This window comes from Aquarana catesbeiana, linkage group LG12, assembly GCF_042186555.1.
Source record: "Aquarana catesbeiana isolate 2022-GZ linkage group LG12, ASM4218655v1, whole genome shotgun sequence".
Lineage (NCBI taxonomy): Eukaryota > Metazoa > Chordata > Amphibia > Anura > Ranidae > Aquarana > Aquarana catesbeiana.
Window position 1 is genome coordinate 225855957 of NC_133335.1, and position 22165 is coordinate 225878121.

At 46.4% G+C, this 22165-nt stretch overlaps 1 protein-coding gene across 2 annotated transcripts in view; it reads right to left on the reverse strand.

Annotated features, from left to right (window-relative positions):
* Positions 1-18701, reverse strand: part of LUC7L3 (LUC7 like 3 pre-mRNA splicing factor) — a 39983-nt gene extending 21282 nt beyond the window's left edge. Inside the window, exons 1-6 of one of the 2 annotated variants that reach the window (XM_073606802.1) lie at positions 18510-18701; positions 11440-11506; positions 7967-8006; positions 7729-7873; positions 4689-4763; positions 590-694 (exon numbers count right to left, since the gene is read on the reverse strand). In XM_073606802.1, coding sequence (XP_073462903.1) covers positions 590-694; positions 4689-4763; positions 7729-7873; positions 7967-8006; positions 11440-11506; positions 18510-18608 — 531 coding nt within the window. In that variant the 5' untranslated portion in view covers positions 18609-18701. The remainder of the gene's footprint in view (positions 1-589; positions 695-4688; positions 4764-7728; positions 7874-7966; positions 8007-11439; positions 11507-18509) is intronic. The other variant, XM_073606801.1, reaches the window with a different exon arrangement.
* Between the last annotated feature and the right edge of the window lie 3464 nt (positions 18702-22165).

Genomic DNA, 22165 nt, shown 5'->3' on the forward strand with positions numbered 1-22165 from the left:
CGAAGAACCTGTCCGAGCGCCCGTTGGTTACCGGCCCGTACAGTTCTGGCTCCTTCTCCATCGGACCCCTTGCCCTACGGTTCTGGTCAGGCCCCTCTGCCAGTGGTGTTCCTGTTATCTCCGGCTCCACGGCTCAGCGTTCTCACCCCTGTGACATCTATGTGGCTCCAGGTACTGTCAGCTCTTCATCCAGGTCTTTGTATGACCGTTCTCAGACTCCTGTATGCTTTGGTGATTATCTTCACTTCCAATGGAATAAAGTGTTATTGTCTTGTACCTGAGGATCTTTTTTTTTTATATATGTCTGTTCAGCGCTGTTCCTTCCCCTGTTTGTGAACTAGGTTTACAACCACTTTAAACCCCATTGAAAACCTGGAGGAAGCGTAAAGCACATAATTACTTTGAACTACACGACTCTGAAAACCGGAGTTCTTCTTTTTAGGTCTTACAATGGACTGGAAGCTTCAATGTTAAATCACAGTCAAGAGGCAGATTACTGACAATCATACAGGACCCCAAAAAAAATCAGAACATCTCGGCCCTCTCAGAAAAGCAGACAACGGGAGCGGCTGTGTCTTCCAGAACTCACCGATGTGGAAGACTTGAGAAGTTCACGCTCTTCTTTCAACTGTTCTACAAGTTTCATCATTCCCTGCGCCTCCTCCACCTTCCCCTCGGAGCCCAGCTCCTCAATCTGTTGACAGAAATCAGAAATACAAAATGTTAAAAAGGATGAACTCCAGGCAAACTGCTAAATACATACATTTGAAATGCATAGGTTTTACCCAACAAAGGATCTGTAATTCTGTCCATCCAGTCCTTAGACTGACACATCTCTGTCACACAGCACATGTCTGGCATGTCAGGAGACCCAATTGGTCGCTGCTGGAGTTCAGTAATACACACAGGTCTCGTCTCTCCCCCTGCCTGCGACAGGACAGCAGAAGCAGCAGACTCACGAGCACACATTTCAGTCGCTCTGTTCTCTCTCCTCCTATCAGTATCATGCACATGAAACCTGCAGAGCAAATGATTGGCTCCTTCTCCCTCACTCAGTTTAAGCTCTGCTGTAGAGGGACTGCAAGGCTGATACCAGCTCAGGTAGTGAAGAGGGCCAAATTAAAATGCAATTCATGATGTATTAATGATTACAGAACTGCATTAACCACTTACCGACCGCCCTGTGGCAGGTTTACAGCCATAGGGCGGCCACTGTGCGCAGGAGATAGATTATATATACACACACACTTGCACTTCCGGGTAGGTGGCTGTGGCTTGCTCTCGCTGTGATTATTCACAGTGGGAGCCATTAGGTGGGTACCGCGGACTCTATGTCCCCTGGGACCCGCCGATGATTTAAGGCACAAAGGCAGGATTGCTGTTCTGTCATTAGGGAAGACATGGATCCTGTGTCTCTGCGAATGGGCTTCTAGTAAAAGCACCTCCCACACTAATAAAACCCAAGCTAGGCACACAATTAACCCTTTAAATGCCCGTCCCAGCCAGTATTAATACAGTGACAGTGCATATTTTTAGCATTGATCATTGTTTTAGGCTCCGTTCACATCTAGGCGTTTTTTCTGCTCAAAGCCCAAGCTTTAAAAACGCCCAACAAAACAATTCCCATTCATTTCAATGGCCCCTGTTCACATCTGGGAGCGTTCTGTCGCCTAAAGCAAAATGCCCATCGCAAAAAGTTTCTTTTTTCTTTTTGGCAGATTACAGGCATTTTACTGCATTTACATTGGTGACCTTTTGAACTGCAAAATTCCTGTACAAAAATGCTGCAAACAGCCGAAAAAAAACCACCTGTAAAATAGCAACGCCTAGATGGGAACGGAGCATTATGCCCCGTACACACGGTCGGACTTTGTTCGGACATTCCGACAACAAAATCCTAGGATTTTTTCCTGACGTATGTTGGCTCAAACTTGTCTTGCATACACACGGTCACACAAAGTTGTCGGATAATCCGATCGTTTTAAACGCGGTGACGTAAAACACGTACGTCGGGACTATAAACGGGGCAGTGGCCAATAGCTTTCATCTCTTTATTTATTCTGAGCATGCGTGGCACTTTGTCCGTCGGATTTGTGTACACACGATCGGAATTTCCGACAACGGATTTTGTTGTCGGAAAATTTTATCTCCTGCTCTCCAACTTTGTGTGTCGGAAAATCCGATGGAAAATGTCCGATGGAGCCCACACATGGTCGGAATTTCCGACAACACGCTCCGATCGTACATTTTCCATCGGAAAATCCGACCGTGTGTACGGGGCATTAGTGTCACTGGTTGCGATTGTACACCACAAAAAAATCGCAGTGCTGCTATAGGTTGCTGATCGCTGCCATTACTAGTAAAAGTAAAAATTCCATAAAAATATCCCATAGTTTGTAGACCAATTAATATACACTTGTTTTTTGTTTTCTTTTTTACCAAAAATATGGAACAAGACACATATTAGCCTAAATTGATGAAGAAATTTGATTTTACTTACATGTTTTTATTGGATGGGTTTTATAACAGAAAGAAAAAAAAATAAATTTTTTTTTTTTTTTTCAAAATTGTCCTTATTTGCTCTATAAACAAAAACACAGGAGGTGATCAAATACCACAAAAAGAAAGCTGTGTGTGTGTGTGTGTGTGTGTGTGTGCAGACATTAATTTTACAACTGCGCAATTGTCAGTTAAAGTAGTGCAGTGCCACAAAAGATGGCCTGGTCAAGAAAAAGGGTGGGGGGTAAATCTTCCGGAGATAAAGCGGTTAAACTTTCTGTAAAGTATCGGCACCATCAACAAAGAGCAAAAAAATGTGTCAAATCAAAATGCTTCAAAAATACCTTTATCACCACACTTTAACTGCAGGTCACGTGACCTCTAGGTTCCTCGCTTTCACACAAACTCACTAGAATAATAGGTAGAGATTCAAAATTAGGCTTGGTGACTTTTGTTGAGGTTGCATCTACCAGAAGCTCCTTGGGGACCTGGGTGCATTTAATAAAGTAGGTGGAGCTATTTGACTGTCATCCATATAGACACTCCCTGTCACTGTGTTATGAATACAGTGGTTAGCACTTCCACCGAGCAACAGCAAGGGTCATCGGTTTGAATCCCAACCAGGGCACTACCGGCCTGGAGTTTGCATGTTCTCCCTGTGCCTGCGTGGGTTTCCTTCGGGTACTCCGGTTTCCTCCCACACTCCAAAGACATGCTGGTAGGTTAATAAATTGGCCCTGGTATGTGTATGTATGAATGTGAGTTAGGGACCTTTGATTGTAAGCTCCTTGGAGGACAGGAACTGATGTGAATGTACAATGTATACGTAAAGCGCTTCATAAATTGACGGCGCCACATAAGTATCTGTACTTAATAAAATCGCTCAGGGCAGGCCAGGAGGTGTGGCTGTCTGCAAGAGTGTACAGAACAATGTACTAGGTTAAAACACCACAGCAGGGCTGGATGGGGCACGGGGTGGTGTTTAAACCATCTATGGAAAACACAGGCACGCCCAACGTTGGCACGTTGTCCTGTAACTCCTAAGAGGGAAGCACTGATATGCAAACTGACCATGCCAACACAGATCTGCTTCCGTGTTTGGTGTGGTAAGATCACCTTGTAAAAGCAGGTGTTTATTTTTTTTTTTATCTCAATGCATTAAACGTTTTTTTTTTTTTTTTTGTTTTTTTGGGGCCAAGAAAGACCCTGTTCCTTTAAAACATGTTATACAGCACAGTGCTTGTGCTGTGTATTTTGGCCCCCTGTATCACCTGAAATGCCTGGCTGATCCTGCCATTTTCGACCCTTCCCTCTGTACGGCGACTCCGATATATCAAGGCGGCTGAGTCCCGACACGTTGTCAGTGTACGTGCCTCCGTCATCCACTGCCATCTGCAGCTCTCCTGTGTCCTCCTCCCCTCCCATCTCTCACTTTCGCTGATATGCTCCTCTCCCTGCTGCTTCAAAATTAACTTGATCTGTATATCATCCCCTCCGTCACATAAAAAGCCTGTTCTAGTGCCCCTGATTTTTTTTTAATAAAAGATTTCTACTCGTTTTAACAGTGTCTTTCAGTGATCACATGACCCCAGGCTCTCCGCTCCTCCCTGGCTGACATCAGCAAGGGAATCTCGGCCCTGCCCACTGGAGATATCACACAGGGAGAGCTGAGAGCCTGGAGTCATGTGATCGCTGGGAGATGCTATTAAAACAGGTAGAAATCTTTTCTTTTCAATAAAGCACAGGCACTAGGATGCAGCTTTTTATCTGACAGAGGGGATAATATAAAGATGAGATAGTGGCTTGACAACCACTTTAAGATAAAAAAAAAAAAAAAAAAAAAAAAAAAAAAACAGTATGCAGCAGCCCCCCCAACCCCCCCCCCCCCCAATACTTACCAGAGCCCATCTAGATCCAGTGATGTTGCAGGAGAGTCTCGGCTGCCCAGAACTCACCTCCTCATTGGCTGAGACAGCAGCGGAGCGCCACTGGGAGGGGGTAAAGTGACAGTGCCTATGAAAAGGGCATTCCACAACTCCAATATACTTACCTTACCTGCTTTGCTCAGCTCCTTGCCCCACCTGCAGCCAGCAATATTATCTAGCATTTTCGGGTATGGAGGAGCAGGTGACCAGACCTAGCAACCAATCACCATTTGCATTACATTTCTAATGATATTCTCGCCTCACCTGCAGCAACAGACCCTCGATTTTATCTGTCAGGACCTGAACCTTCTCCTCGTTCTTTCCGGCTGGACCAACAGACTGATGAAAAACAAAAACACAAAAGATGTTTCAGACAGAAATGAAGATTGAATCAAGATTCAGAACAAAAATTTACAAACCACGAGAGAGCTTTAGTGGAATAGAATGTAAATTTGTCTGAGTGACCAGACACTATAGATCACCCCAATCATCCCGCACAGACAGCACTCCACCACCCCCTATAATTCTGAATAACCCCCCCCCCCCCCCCCCCCCCCCCCGATTCTCTGGCTGTCAGCTGTTCTAACACCAGTCGGGATGATGCCTGCAGCTACAGGTATTCCCCGGTATCTTTTTTTTTTCCAGCTGGCTAAGGGCATTAAATGTAAAAGTAGTCCTACCGGCTTATAAACCGCTGGATCATTTTCACAGGCATCGGAAGGGCCCCCCTCCCTCACGGGTTCTACCATCCCACTGGGGGAGCCAGGGACTGAAGCCAGCGCTTCGTCCTGCTGAACATAGAGATGACCTAAACCTCCCAGATCATTTCTATGGTGCAAGAAACCGGAAGTGATGAGCATTTTGTCACATCCAGTTTCAGTCCAATATAAACAGGCACTTCCTGGCCTGTGAAAGCATCAGATCAACCGGTCTTGGTATAATCTTATGCTTTTAAGGGCAGAGGAGAGATATGGGGGTCAAGCAGCGCACAGATCTCTCAGTAAAAGCGTACCTGTCACTGGCAACGCTATCACAAGGGATGTTGTTCAGCCCTTGTGATAGCAATAAAGTTGATAAAAAAAAAATTAAAAAAAAAAAAAAAAAAAAAAAAAAAAAAGACAAAAATTGAAAACACACTTTTTTTTTTAAAACAAAACAAATGTAAAAAATTTTAAGCGTCCTCGTCCACCCGTGTTTGCGTGCAAAGGTGAATGAAACTATTCACACCACACATGGGCAATGTGAACATTGCAAGAGTAGTGATTCTAGCCCCAGGCCCCCTGTGTAACTCTAACCTGGTAATAGCTGAAAAAAAAAAACTAATGTGTAAATACAAATGGTTATTTACAAAAGTAAATAACCATTGTTGGGAAAGCGGTGTTCCTCTAGTAACAAGAGCCGATTTGTTGAACAGGAGTGGCCCAACATATTTCTCCGATCTGCTTCATTAGGAGGATAAAAGCATAAAATGTGTTTATTGAAGCATGCAGCAAACCAGAAACCGAATATCCCCCAGGTGGGAGGCTGCAGGGAAATTGTAAGGAATAAAAGGAACCCCAGCAGGTCATGCTACTCTAATGAGCTATTATTTGCGTTAACTCTCTTGAAGCAAAGATTTTGGAGAAGGGCGGTATGAAGGAGTAATAATGCCAAAAGGCAAAAGCCGGTATTCAGCAACATACTGCCACTATGCCATCTGCTACATGCTGTCTGAGTGTAACATACATGGTCTAAAAAAAAAAAAAAAAAAATTATATATACATACATATATATAATATATACACACACACACCTCTAGGCTTCTATACACAACAGGTCCATTCTGCCAATAATCCCAGACAGGATCTCTCTCTGTTGGCTGCTCCATCATAAAATGTTAATCTTTTGGGGGGGAAAAATGAATGCACATATTTTTGCAGGGAGGAAAAAAAAAAAAAAAAAAAAAAGTGCATTCATTATTTGTTCCCCCAGGAGCCTGAAAAGCATTGCACACCTGATCAGGGGAGTAATGTCAGGCTCCTGCAGATAAGCTCTGCAGCTTTCAGCCTGTACCTCCGATAGCGGCAGGGCTTGTGAATTAACTAAGAGCGCTCAGCAGCACCCTCACAGTGCAGTACTTGTAGTTCTCTCATTCACTGATCGCTGTGAATGAATGATGCTGCTGTGTGGGCGGAGCTGCGCCATTTTCAAAATGGGACAGCAGAAACGGGGAGAAGATAACCCACAGACTGCCACAAGGGAGGGGAGTGGGTGGAAAAAAAAAAGAAAAAAAAAAAAAAAAGCAGGGGTGCAGGAGGCAGATCTGTAGAATTTTACACCTGAATTATGGGTGTAATGTGGAACTTGCTCTTAAAAGGCGAACTTATCCTTTAGGATAAGTTCACCTGTCATAATTTGTCACACCCATATTCAGGGTGTAACATGTTACGAACGGACCGGCCCCTGCACCTCCCCGATTCCCACTGTGACAGCTGACGGGGGGACCTTCTTCCCCACTAGCAGTCACAATTTAAAAAAATAAAATAAATTAAAAAAAAAAAAAAAAAAAAAAAAAAAAACACAGGGCTCCGGCTGGGTCAATGATTGACAGGGCTCTGTGCATGGAAAACTACAAGTCCCATCTTTGCAGCTGCTGGCTTGTAGTTTTCAATGAACTATCACGGCGCTGTGGAGCTCCATGGTAGTTCATTCATGCTTTCTGTCAGATTGTGTCTGCTTATCCATACGGGATGTACTCTCAAGCTGGAGCTAAACTTTTTATTCTTGCATGCCCTAGATCAGCATTTCTCAACTTTGTTTTTTTTTTTCCCTCAGTCAAGACACCCCATTCTAAAATATAAAACAATAAAATAAAATACTAAACCCTTTCACATAATGCAGAAACATCCATACATGTAGGACACCCAACATTATAGAGGACTTACTCTTTCAAAGCAAACACACCTTTGCACACTAGTACTGATTAATATTCCAACATTTCTTCTTCCCGGTTTTCTCTCCCCTACCCAGCTAACATGACCCCAGTGCTGACGAAGAGGGGCATGGGATGGCAAACATGGATGCTGTGCAGGAACCCAATGTCCTTATTAACCAATGAGGTCACTGGTTGTTAGGACACAAGCAGCTAAAAAAAGGTTGTAATGGTGCAGAATAAAAAACTGTGGTTTTGTGTAACTAAAAGGCGGGCTTCATCAACCCCCTGCCTTTTTTTTTTTTTTTTTTTTTTTCTTTTTATGTACACATACATCTTTTTCCTTTAGGAAAAAAAAAAAAAAAAAAAGAGAAAGGAGATATGAACACTTACACCGGCAGCTTGCTGGCTTTGGGATAGAGCCAACCGTGCGTGACCCCTCCGTATCCTCCGCTCCACCTCGGCGAGCAGGCTCTGCAGATAGCGCAGGAACTCGCGCTCGTATCCCACCTTCATAAAGCGAGAACTCTTCTCGTACCTGCGGGGGGGGGGCACACAGAGCTCAGCGACAACATGGCAAAAGCAGCAATGGAAAGAAAAACAAAAAAAAAAAATACAGAACACCACTCACTGTTTGCGGAGGTTTTCATCGTGGATCTTTTCACACGGACCTGTAAAGAGGTGAGAAACACAAATGTCATACCGTGTCTAAGGCTAAACTCCAGGATCATCTCACCTCACCACAAAGTATGCTGGATCTCAGAAGCACCACTGTGGCTGCACTGCAAGGGCTCATATACACCGACGCATTTGAGCCTACAGCACCAAAATCCAGCGTATCTCAATGCCGGGAAGTCCAGAGTTGGCATCCAGGGCCGCTTACCCATCCCTGTATATGTGTAACCACGCAAATGACTGGTTATAGGTGTACAGCCAACAGCGCCTGACAGCCTGTCATTGATTTGTATAGGCTGCTGGCTATGGCGGTACACAATACTTTCCGACACCTCAGTGCTCCACTTTTTGAGTGAAAGTGGTTCAAACAGCAGAAGGTTATTTTTACCTTAATGCATAGAAGCAGTGCCGGTACAAGGGGTGGTCAGAGAGGGCACTTGCCCTGAGCGCCGTGTTAATTTGTGTGAAAAGGGGGCACTGGGAGCATCAGATGATTCTCCAGCCTGGCAGACGGAAGTGGCTGTTATTCCCCTCCTGCTCTGTTCTAGCCGCTTCAACTATGGGTTAACTGCAACAGCTTGCTCTCCTTCCTGATGTTTGTTTAAGATAAGTTACTTTCACTTTGCTCCTCCTATCCTCCTTACACAGATCTTCCTGCCCATCTCCCCATTCACCTTATCTCTTCCATTTTTCTTATGACCTCTGCTCTCCCCACAGCAAACCTCACTGCAGCCTCCCCATCTCAGCCTGGACATGCTACAGGAGGCACCCTTTCCATTACAGCTTACTTTTTAGCTTTTCCTATTCTGGAACTATCCTGTGACCATCATTTACCTTGCACATTCTCTGCTCTTTATTAACACTGCAGGGGCTCATTCACTCTACTGCAGTAACTGGCTTATTTTCACACTGGAAAAGCCAGTCACTGCAATGGCATATATAGAATACAATTGTTTATTTGTGCCCCATTTCCAGTGCAATGCAGTCCAGAGGCGATAAAATGCAGACATGCTAAACAGGCCCTTACGACCCCACCGCCTTCATGTTTTCACTCTTTACTTATTCCCGATTCCACTTTTTTTTTTCAATTTACAATTCAAATGTTATCACCCAGGGGCCAGTTTGCAAACTTCGCCCTGGGGCACTGGGTGACCTTGTCCCAGCACTGCATAAAAGGCAAGCAGCCCCCTCCCAAAATACTTACCCGAGCCCAATCTCGATCCAGCGATGTGCACAAGAGCAGAGGCTCTCTCTCACCTCATTGGCTCCGGCTGTTGGGGAGGCTGAACCAGGCTCTGTGTCTTAAGGACACAGAGCTGGCTTAGGAGTGAGTTCGCACGAGTGCCCCCAATAGCAAGCGGCCTGCTATGGGGGCACTCTGTAGGAGGGTATGAAAGGAGGAGCCAGGAACGGCGGCAGGGGACCCCAGGAAGAGCAAAATCAAGGCTGTACTGTGCAAAACCCTGCACAGAGCAGGCAAGTATAAGGTTTTTTGTTTTTTTAAATAAAACGTTTGCCTCTACAAAGTTACGCTTTAAAAAGAAACTTCAGTTTTTGTTTTTTTAAAAGTCAGCAGGTACAAAATACTTTTTAAAAACAGGTACTTAACAGTGCCTTAAGTCCAACGCTGTCTTCCCGCAGCCGTTTTTTTTTTTCCTTTTTTAACTGCTGCAGGTCCCCTGTGCCACCATCCAGGATAAAGGGAGCTTCCTGAGAAACTAGTACCATCTCCCTATTGTGCATGCAGGAGGTGGTGCAGCTCTCTGAATGGTCCTGCAGCCTCTTGGGACATATGAAGTATCCCAGGAGGCTGCAGGACAGGAGGGGACAGGGCGTCATACTTGCCTGGGTGGGGATAGAGGAAGTTGGAGCAGGTATCAATAAAAATATTCACTCCCCAAACTCCCCCCCCCCCGTAAAGCTTACCATACATTATACAATCTTCCTTTAGATTTACCAAAAACCATATAATATGAGCTCAAACCTAAACACTTTCAATTTGTATGCAGTCAGGCAGGCCCTTGCACTAGTTGAATGTAAATCTAAAGGAGATTGTATACAAATTGTACAAGAAAATAGTATAACGTATGGCCAGCTTAACTTACAGGCTGGGGGGGGGGTAGGATGCAAACCAGCAGGACTTCTCTTTTTGCGTGAGACCTGCTTTAGAAAAACATTCACACCTTTTGTCACAAAGTTTCACTTTAAAGTGATACTAAAGTTTTATTTCTTTAAAAATAACAAACGTGTTATACTTACCCGCTCTGTGTAATGGTTTTGCACAGAGCAGCCCAGATCCTCTTCTTCTCGGGTGTCTCCTGCTGGTGCCTCTGACCCCTCCCATCTGCACTATGGGCAGCTCCATCAACCCATTCAGACACGGAGTGGCTTCGACCCCCCCCCCCCCTTCACTCCTGATTGGCTAACTGAATGATTGATAGCAGCAGGAGCCAATGGTGCCGCTGCTGTGTAGCAGCCAATAAGAAGGAGGGGGCGGGTGGCCAAGGCACTGGTACACATCGCTGGACAGAGAGGGAGGTCTGCTGCACACTGAAGGTTTCTTTATCTTAATGCAAAGAAAGCACCAAGATATACAAAAAAAAAAAAACAAAAACCTTCTGCCTTTACAACCATTTTAAACTGCCACTAAAAATAGAATTAAAAAAATGACATCTATGATGCAGTCTGTCAGTGGCAAACTGTCCAGCAACAGTGACAGTTACAGGAAGTAAGGGCTCATTCACACCATACGGGTATGAAAACTGATGGGAACACCACGCAGATTTCACTTGCAGAGACATCAAGTTTAAATGCACGTTAACATCAGATTTCATGCGCGTCAGTTTAGCGCCCTTGTCACAAAAATGTTGATGTTATGTCAGATTTTTCCCGTGCAGAAAAGTGCATAGATATTGCAGGTACCTGCGCAGAAAAAATCCGCACGCGGTATGAACAGGGCACAGAGATCCGATGTTTTTTGTGCCCTTCCGGGGAAACAGAAGTATCTGCACCATGGTGCAAACGAGGCCTAAGGGCCGCTTCGCACTAGTCCGATGTCAGACATCGCATGTGATTCGCACCGCATTGCAGATGACATGCGGTGTCTGTGCAATGCGAATTCAGCAATACAAACCGCTGAATTTGCATCGCATACGGACCAAACTCATGCAGGACCCTTTTTTTTGTCCGCACTGAAATAGGATCACATTTTGCAAACAGATTGCGGGTTGTCGTTAACTAAACATACACTCAGCAATCATTTTGCGTGAACGGGTTGCGATTTTGATGCGGTGCCGATTTGCAGCAAATTTGCACCGCTAAGGCCCTAAAGGATCAATCAGTAAGATGACTGGCAGTCTGCGAGAATTTCAGCACCAGAAACGTGATAACTTTACGTTCACAATTTGCATTCCGGACGCGGTTACCTACCTAGGTCTGATCTTGTGTTTGTGAACAGTTCTGCCGGACAGAATTCACACAGGTAATACTTGCACACCTGCCGAAGAGAAAAGAGTTACATTGTTATCTATGGTCAAACTGCAAAATAAATCTTCACATCCACACTGAATTCCCAATTCTAGAATATCCCCATCAGTCTGAAGGATTTATAAACATACCTTATGAAAAATACCACAAAAGTGAGTACACCCCTCACATTTTTGTAAATATTTTCTTCTATCTTTTCATGTGACAACACTGAAGAAATGACACTTTGCTACAATGTAAAGTAGTGAGTGTACAGCTTGTATAACAGTGTAAATTTGCTGTCCCCTCAAAATAACTCAACACACAGCCATTAATGTCTAAACCGCTGGCAACAAAAGTGAGTACACCCCTAAGTGAAAATGTCCAAATTGGGCCCAATTAGCCATTTTCCCTCCCCCCGGTGTCATGTGACTCGTTAGTGTTACAAGGTCTCATGTCTGAATGGGGAGCAGGTGTGTTAAATTTGGTGTTATCGCTCTCGCTCTCTCATACTGGTCACTGGAAGTTCAACATGGCACCTCATGGCAAAGAACTCTCTGAGGATCTGAAAAAAAGAATTGTTGCTCTACATAAAGATGGCCTAGGCTATAAGAAGATTGCCAAGACCCTGAAACTGAGTTGCAGCACGGTGGCCAAGACTATACAGCGGTTTAACAGGACAGATTCCACTCAGAACAGGCCTCGTCATGGTCAACCAAAGGAGTTGAGTGCACATGCTCAGCGTCATATCCAGAGGTTGTCTTTGGGAAATAGACGTATGAGTGCTGCCAGCATTGCTGCAGAGGTTGAAGGGGTGGGGGGTCAGCCTGTCAGTGCTCAGACCATACGCCGCACACTGCATCAAATTGGTCTGCATGGCTGTCGTCCCAGAAGGAAGCCTCTTCTAAAGATGATGCACAAGAAAGACCGCAAACAGTTTGCTGAATACAAGCAGACTAAGGACATGGATTACTGGAACCATGTCCTCTGGTCTGTTGAAGAAGAAACGAGGATAAAGGAGCGCCCGGTGATCAAAGAGGTAATTTGTTTGTATTTTATTTGAAGTTTCAGCAATAAAAAGGAGGCCAACGCGTCATTGTTGCCTCTGAACACACATCCAGCGCTGAGGACTTCTAACTGTCCAGATCCATGTGCCAAAGGCACCCTCCAACAGGATCAATCCATGACTATTTTTACTAGCAGCCCTGATGAAGTCCCCCAAAACGCGTTGGCCTCTTTATTGCTGAAACTCCAAATAAAACACAAACGAATTACCTCTGATCCTTTATCCTTATTTCTTCTACATTACACCCGGAGTCGACTGTAGACACACACCGACGTAGCAGCCCAAGCCCATAACAGGGCTCATCACCACCTTTTTCAAACTGGGCACGTACCTCTGGAAACAAAATTCTTTCCCTCTGCCCACACCCTACCAATCTACATGACTGACTGATAGAGTCAGTCCTTCTCAACATGTGGTCTGATGAGACCAAGATAAACTTATTTGGTTCGGATGGTGACAAGCGTGTGTGGGGGCAACCAGGTGAGGAGGACAAAGACAAGTGTGTCTTGCCTACAGTCAAGCATGGTGGTGGGGGTGTCATGGTCTGGGGCTGCATGAGTGCTGCCGGCACTGGGGAGCTACAGTTCATTGAGGGAACCATGAATGCCAACATGTACTGTGACATACTGAAGCAGAGCATGATCCCCTCCCTTCAGAGACCGCAGAGCAGTATTCCAACATGATAACGACCCCAAACACACCTCCAAGATGACCACTGCCTTGCTAAAGAAGCTGAGGGTAAAGGTGATGGACTGGCCAAGCATGTCTCCAGACCTGAACCCTATTGAGCATCTGTGGGACATCCTCAAATGGAAGGTGGAGGAGCGCAAGGTCTCCAACATCCACCAGCTCTGTGATGTCGTCATGGAGGAGGGGAAGAGGACTCCAGTGGCAACCTGTGAAGCTCTGGTGAACTCCATGCCCAAGGGGGTTAAGGCAGTGCTGGAAAATAATGGTGGCCACACAAAATATTGACACTTTGGGCCCAATTTGGACATTTTCACTTAGGGGTGTACTCACTTTTGTTGCCAGTAGTTTAGACATTAATGGCTGTGTGTTGAGTTATTTTGAGGGGACAGCAAATCTACACTGTTATACAAGCTGTACACTCACTACTTTACATTGTAGATAAGTGTCAACCCTTGAGCCTTTAGAACTACTTCAATGCAGTGACAAGTATTCCCTATGCCCTGAGAAAATGCATTTCAGCGTCGCAGATTTCACACAGCCTGCCTTCTCAACCACAGAGGAGCTGAAAAGAGGAGTTTCAGGAGGCGGAGTCAGCTGCAGGCAGCAAGGTACCCTGGTATATGTAGTCTTATAAGTCAAAAGATAAATGGCAGGTAAGAAGCTGGAAATCATGCAGAGAATCCAGGAAGTTGTGGAAAGAGACAACCAGGAGACAGGCAGCGCTTACACCATGAAAGGAGATCAAGTCTCTACTGGAATGTCAATAACTAAATGTTTCAATGCTGATGTAAAATAAAAGTGTATGCTGCAACTCTAGATTTAAAGTTCGTCTAAAAAGGCAAAACTTTTTTTTTTAATTTTTTTTATAGAGTAGAGAGGAATTAGACCCCCTTTCAGCTTTTTGTTGCCGTCTGTGCCGCCGTTAAGAAGATTCACCCTTTTTGTCCTGTTTACTATTATTGAAAGTAAAAGAAAAAAAAACAAACAAAAAAAAAAAACCAAATGTTGGCTCGCCCCCAGAAAAGCAATAGAGGGGAAATCTTCCGATGGGGACACTAGTTTTGGGATTCTCTCACTTTGGAGTGATTTCCTCACTTCCTGTTGCAGCTCTGGGACAGGAAGTGAAGAGAAAACTCCCCAATGGGACACAGATGACAAAAAAAAACCTGACAGAGGTTATGACCCCCCCCCCCCCTTTCCTCTATCCAAAATGGAAACAAGTGTTACCTTTAGTTCTACTTTAAAAGAAAGTAGATGTTGGCACCATGCAGAGCAGGTGGATGAGGAGACATGACAGGTGCTCACACACAGCCTACATCCATCATCTGGTATTAGGGGAGATGAACTTGTCACCTCTGACATTTATGGCTTTAATCCGCCCCGAGGGGGTGACGCTGATGGAATTTTATGGTTGGTGAAGCAGTCGGCACAGCCAGGAAATTCCCAGCTGCCGATCGCAGAGCCGGCGTACGATCATTGTTCATTATGATGATACAGTGTAACTGTGGGATGTTCAGTTTACTTCGGAGCGCTCCCTTCCAATAACCAAAACTACCATCATTACCCAGTGTGTGTGTGTGTGTGTGGGGGAAATATATCTCTGGGGCATATGGTTGGCGAGCCAATGGCGGTGTGTGGAAGGCTGATCTGGTCATGTGACCAGTCCTTTATTATTAGGATATTACCAACTCCAGTTCAGAAAAAGTGATCTGTGATTGGCTGGTACTGCTGGCTGAAGAGTTGGGGCAGAAAATGACAGCAGGTGGGAGGGAAATCCAGGAAATGTCAAGACACAGCAACCAGCAGCTGAGCGCCCCCTGGGGGAGGTCAGGACATGTCACTCTGCATTACAACAAGTGCACCAGGTGAGGATTTAATATGGTTACAAATATAGACCCAGTCGGTGCACCCCTCTGTATAAAGAGCACACACTGCCTCCTCCGTGCACCCCTCTGTATATAGAGAGCACACTCTGCCTCCTCCATGCACCCCTCTGTATATAGAGAGCACACTCTGCCTCCTCCGTGCACCCCTCTGTATATAGAGAGCACACACTGCCTCCTCTGTGCACCCCTCTGTATATAGAGAGCACACACTGCCTCCTCCGTGCACCCCTCTGTATATAGAGAGCACACACTGCCTCCTCCGTGCACCCCTCTGTATATAGAGAGCACACACTGCCTCCTCCGTGCACCCCTCTGTATATAGAGAGCACACCACCTCCCCCGAGCATCCCTCTGTATATAGAGATCATACACCGCCTCCTCCGTGCACCCCTCTGTATATAGAGAGCACACGCCGCCTCCTCCGTGCACCCCTCTGTATATAGAGAGCACACGCCGGCTCCTCCGTGCACCCCTCTGTATATAGAGAGCACACGCCGGCTCCTCCGTGCACCCCTCTGTATATAGAGAGCACACGCCGCCTCCTCCGTGCACCCCTCTGTATATAGAGAGCACACGCCGCCTCCTCCGTGCACCCCTCTGTATATAGAGAGCACACGCCGCCTCCTCCGTGCACCCCTCTGTATATAGAGAGCACACACCGCCTCTTCCGCGCACCCCTCGGTATATAGAGAGCACACACCGCCTCCTCCGCGCACCCCTCTGTATATAGAGATCACACACAGCCTCCTCCGTGCACCCCTCTGTATATAGAGAGCACACACCGCCTCCTCCGTGCACCCCACTGTATATAGAGATCACACACAGCCTCCTCCATGCACCCCTCTGTATATAGAGATCACACACAGCCTCCTCCGTGCACCCCTCTGTATATAGAGATCACACACAGCCTCCTCTGTGCACCCCTCTGTATATAGAGATCACACACAGCCTCCTCCGTGCACCCCTCTGTATGTAGAGAGCACACCACCTCCTTCGTGCACCCCTCTGTATATAGAGAGCACACCGCCTCCTCCGTGCACCCCTCTGTATATAGAGAGCACACTGCCTCCTTCGTGCACCCCTCTGTATATAGAGAGAGTACACATCCCCCCTGAATATAGAGAGCACACCCTGCCTCCCCTCTGTATATAGAGAGGGGTGCTCACTAGGGTGAACACATTTCCAAACTGCCATTCAGGCACACCTCCCTTGTCCAAAAAAGATGAGGGGGGGGGGGTGTAGTCTCGGGGTTGATGGTGAATTCGGTGGGGGGGTGATTTGTGGGGTGAATGGCTGGTGTTGGCACCTAAATCATCCTGACATCATTCTTGATTTGGTGTCAGGATGATCAAACCACATTATTTCTATTACTACATTGTAATATATAATGAAATAGTTCAGCTCACCAGAATGCAGAATCAGTGGGAACCCTGAGCTTGTCACTTGCCACCAGATGCAGTGTGCCACTTGCCACCCATAACCTGCCACCAGATGCAGTGTGCCACTTGCCACCAGCCACTATTGCCTGCCACCAGATGCAGCATGCCACATTCCACAAACAAGCTGCCTCCAGATGCAGTGTGCTGCTTTCTACCCGTAGCCTACCACCAGATGCAGTGTGCCATTTGCCACTGTTGCCAGATGCAGTGTGCCACTTGCCACCCATAGCCTGCGACCAGATGCAGTGTGCCACTTGCCACCCATAGCATGCCACCTGCCACATTCCACAAACAGCCTGCCTCCAGATGCAGTGTGCTGCTTTCCACCCATAGCCTGCCACCAGATGCAGTGTGCCGCTTGCCACCCGCAGCCATGTCACTTGCCAATGCCATCCATGTTCCCCTCTGTCACCTTCACCTCACATTACTGTCCACAGTGTGGACAGTGAGTCGGGCTGTGGGTGAGAGAAGGAGAAGTCGGGCACTTGGGCAGCCGTCGATCTGATCCAGTAGCAGCACACAGAACAGACACCAGACGACCAGTCCCAGCTGCTGTCACCCCTTCTGCATGCCGCCAGGCGCCGGACAGGGAGGTGGGTGGAGAGAGGAGACACTCAGACACTATCTGGATAGACGATCACACCAGTCCCTGCTGCTTGCCTCAGGTGTCAGAAGGAGAAGGTGCCGAGGTGGATGGAGACAGCAGTGCAGCACTAGGCATGGGCCTCGCTGCCGGCCTCACTAAGGCCCCTTTCACACTGGGGCGGTGGGGGCGTCGGCGGTACAACAGCGCTATTTTTAGCGCTGCTGTACCGTCGTTCTTGCGGCTGTATTCGGCCGCTAGCGGTGCGGTTTAAATCCCCACTGGCGGCCGAAACTCGTACAGCGCGGCTATAGCCGCGCTGTCCCATTGATTTCAATGGGCAGGAGCGGTTTAGGAGCGGTGAATACACCGCTCCTTCACCGCTCCAAAGAAGCGGTTTGCAGGACTTTTTTCACCGTCCTGCCAGCGCACCGCTTCAGTGTGAAAGCTCTCGGGCTTTCACACTGAACAAACAGCGGAGGCTGTTTAGGGGCGGTTTGCAGGCGGTATTTTTAGCGCAATAATGCCTGCAAACCGCCCCAGCGTGAAAGGGGTCTAAGAGAGCGAGAGTCTGTGACAACACTGGTTGCTAAACACCAGGCGTGGCCGGCCCTAGCAACCAGTTCTGGAAATGTAGTTACTAGTTAGTAGGGCTGAGTCCTCAATTTCACTCCGGGACACTGTACTGTCCCAGAATGAAGGTGCCGGGACCAGACATGGCAATTGCAGGATAAGGATGAGCTCCGGTGTGTTCGCACAGCCCACGTGCAGAGCCCGCCAGGAAGTCGGCGCTGCGCTAATCACAGGCAGGGAGACATTCCCCGATCTCTGCAGCCGCACATCGGGACAATGTCTCACTGCTTGTGATTAGCGCAGCGCCGACTTCCTGGCGGGCTCTGCACGTGGGCTGTGCGAACACACCGGAGCTCATCCTTATTGCGGGACAGTCCCGGGCAATGCGGGACAGTCCCGGGCAATGCGGGACACGTGGGCACCCTAGTGCCCATACATTATATTAGTGAGGAACACTGAGCACAAAGGGGAGGAGCTCTGACAACTCCAATGACAGGTCACTCCTACAAATTGGGAGGAGCCTCATCAATAATGTAATTCCAGTACAATGATATATAAATGGGAGGAGCCATGGCAGGTCACTCGCATCAATATAAGGAGAGGCGGGGCCCTGGTAAGACACGCCCCCTATACAGTACACAGCCATAGTGACCCGTGTATCTTCTCTCACAAACACACCACGTGACATCCACTCTCCCTCTCCTCACCACGCAGGAGACCATCCCCCCAACACACACACACACACACACACACACACACACAGGCCGCTCACATCCCCCGCTCAGCCCCGGACTCACATTCTCGTCATCCCAGCGCACGTTGCTCCTCTTCTCATCCGGTGCCAGGTTCCGGTCCCGGCCCATCAACTCGTCCAGCAGCTGCGCGGCGGATAACATGGCGAACAACCCGGAGCTCCCCGCTCACCACCCGACCAAGAAAATGGCGGCTGAGGCCTTCCTCCCACACTGCCTTGCGCGGCCCGCCCACCGCGCCGGCTCCGCCCAACTCTGGGAGGAGACAGAGGCCCCTCCCGCCCGTTTTGCTGCTTCGCGGTTCTCGCAGTACAGAGAGGAGGGGGCGGGGCTACGATTGGATGCAGGCTTCTGTGAGGGGCTATGATTGGGTGCAGTGTTCTATGAGGGGCTATGATTGGGTGCGGTGTTCTGTGAGGGGCTATGATTGGATGCGGTGTTCTGTGAGGGGCTATGATTGGATGCGGTGTTCTGTGAGGGGCTACGATTGGGTGCGGTGTTCTGTGAGGGGCTACGATTGGGTGCGGTGTTCTGTGAGGGGCTACGATTGGGTGCGGTGTTCTGTGAGGGGCTACGATTGGGTGCGGTGTTCTGTGAGGGGCTACGATTGGGTGCGGTGTTCTGTGAGGGGCTACGATTGGGTGCGGTGTTCTGTGAGGGGCTACGATTGGGTGCAGTGTTCTGTGAGGGGCTACGATTGGATGCAGTGTTCTGTGAGGGGCTACCATTGGGTGCAGTGTTCTGTGAGGGGCTACGATTGGATGCAGTGTTCTGTGAGGGGCTACGATTGGATGCAGTGTTCTGTGAGGGGCTACGATTGGATGCAGTGTTCCGTGAAGGGCTATGATTGGATGCAGTGTACTGTGAGGGGCTACGATTGGATGCAGTGTACTGTAAGGGGCTATGATTGGATGCAGTGTTCTGTGAGGGACTATGATTGGATGCAGTGTTCTGTGAGGGACTATGATTGGATGCAGTGTTCTGTGAGGGGCTATGATTGGATGCAGTGTTCTGTGAGGGGCTATGATTGGGTGCAGTGTTCTGTGAGGGGCTATGATTGGGTGTAGTGTCCTGTGAGGGGCTACGATTGGGTGCAGTGTTCTGTGAGGGGCTATGATTGGGTGCAGTGTTCTGTGAGGGGCTATGATTGGATGCAGTGTACTGTGAGGGACTACGATTGGATGCAGTGTTCTGTGAGGGGCTATGATTGGATGCGGTGTTCTGTGAGGGGCTTTGATTGGTTTAATTTAAAATGAAACAATCAAATGATACAAATATGTGTGTACCAAATAAAGCGCAGATGTGCAAAAGTTACCTATGACTGCTGTACAACGTTCCATGTATAACCAACACAGTGCAAAAATAAACACATTTAAATGTAAATCCAGTTTCATATAAAGTGCAAAATGGTGAAATCAAACTCTGCACATGTACAAAAGTTCATAGGTGGTTTGAATTCAATGAGAGAGATCCCTTGTGAAGTATGAAGCATGAATCAAATACTTGACCACGTGAAACCCGTCACCACTGTGTGACGAGAGGCTTATCAGAAAGCCAGCGACCACCTTTATTCAGGGGGTCACAGAACACTTGTTGGATCTGGGATCCGCTGGAGAGATGTCCTGATGTCCTAAACGTCCCCCACCAGAGGCCACCACAAATGCCGGGCGATGTTCAAATCCGGTCCAATAGTATCAATACCAGGGAGTGCAAATATGCAAAAAAAACTCCAATAGTGCAATAATGCCTCCGAAGAGTACTTTAAAGGTAGGTAATGCAGTGCTGCATATAAAAAACTAACTCACAAACGAGTCATCCAATTCAGGGAGATAAAAAATGGAATTCTATACAGGTAAAAATCACATCAACATGTGAGGGTGATCGTGCATGCGCAGAGCGTGTGTGCGTAGCGTCCCGACGATTGTTTTGTCATATGCGACGTCATCAGGGGTACGCCCACATGCCTGCGCCAACACTCTAAATAGTCCATTGACAAAATAAAGGAGCACCGCCATTGGTTAGATTAAACAGCCTAAGGGCACTTATTGGGTGCACGTAATGAAAGAAGTGGAAAAAGTGTTCCTTACAGCCATTGGCAGAGCAAGAATGTCCGTTATCCAAGAAGAGCAGGGACTGGATTAGGCATAGAAACCCATAATAAACTACATATACTGCCATCTTGTGGTCAAAAACATGAAAAACACTTGTGCAAATGGTTATAAAGGCTTGCTTCTATGTGTTGCCAATAAGCCACTGAACAGATATCATAAAACATTTTTTAAAAACTATTAATACAAACTTTGTTACAAAAGTCTAGAAGTAAAGCATTCCCTATTAAAGTATACAAAAACTAACATTAAATGTATTTAATAAAAATATTTTTTATAATGAAATAAAAAATACGCAAAAAAAATATATAATATAAAAATAAATTAAAATAAGGAAAAGAAAATAAGAATAGAAATACAAATAAAAATAATAAAAATAAAATTAAATAAATATTAATAGACATCAAATCTGCTCATGCTTTTTCCTCTGTCGTTATCTTCAAATAAGTCAAAAAAGCATGGGCAGATTTGTTGTCACCATCCCAAATGAAAAGGGTATCATCCATAAATCTTTTCCACACAACCAGCTCAAAACACCTGTGGTGTAGAACCATGTCCTCCTCCCATTTTGACATGAAAAGGTTGGCCATGCTTGCAGCAAACTTGGCACCCATGGCCACTCCTTTGATTTGCAGGTAGTAACCCGCATCATGCCAAAAGTAGTTGTGAGTCATTGAGAAATCAAGCAATTCTAAAATGAAGTTGCCCTGTGTGGTTGAGATGGTGGAATCTTGATAGAGGAAATGCTGTACTGCTTCGGGTCCTAATTGGTGCGAGATCGCTGTATACAAAGATGTGACATCCGCAGTCACCAATAAGTAGGTTGGTTGCCACTCTATAGTATTTAATACATTAATAACATGCTTGGTGTCTTTTAAGAAAGAGGGGGTACCCATCACCAGTGGCTGCAAATAGAAATCAATATTAGGACCACTTAAAGGCCACAACTCGTTTTGAGATTTTGGTGTTTACATGTTTAAAACAGTTTTTTTTGCTAGAAAATTACTTAGAACCCCCAAACATTATATATTGTTTTTTTCTAACACCCTAGAGAATAAAATGGCGGTCATTACAATATTTTTTTTCACACCGTATTTGCGCAGCGGTCTTACAAACGGAGAAAATTAACTTTTTTGAATAAAAAAATAAGACAACAGTAAAATTAGCCCAATTTTTTCACGCTTCAAAATTGCGCCCACTTGTGGAATGGCGACAAACATTTACCCTTTAAAATCTCCATAGGCGACGTTTAAAAAATTCTACAGGTTGCATGTTTAAAAATACAGAAGAGGTCTAGGGCTAGAATTATTGCTCTCGCTCTACCGATCACGGCGATACCTCAAATGGTGTGGTTTGAACACCGTTTTCATATGCGGGCACTACTCACGTATGCGTTCGCTTTTGCTCCACGCGAGCTTGTCGGGACGGGGCGCGTTTAAAAAAAAAAATTTTATTATTATTTATTTTACCTTTTATTTTTTATTTTTACACTGGTTTTTTTTTTTTTTTTTTTTTTTTTTTTTAAAGTCACTTTTATTCCTATTACAAGGAATGTAAACATCCCTTGTAATAGAAAAAAGTATGACAGGACCT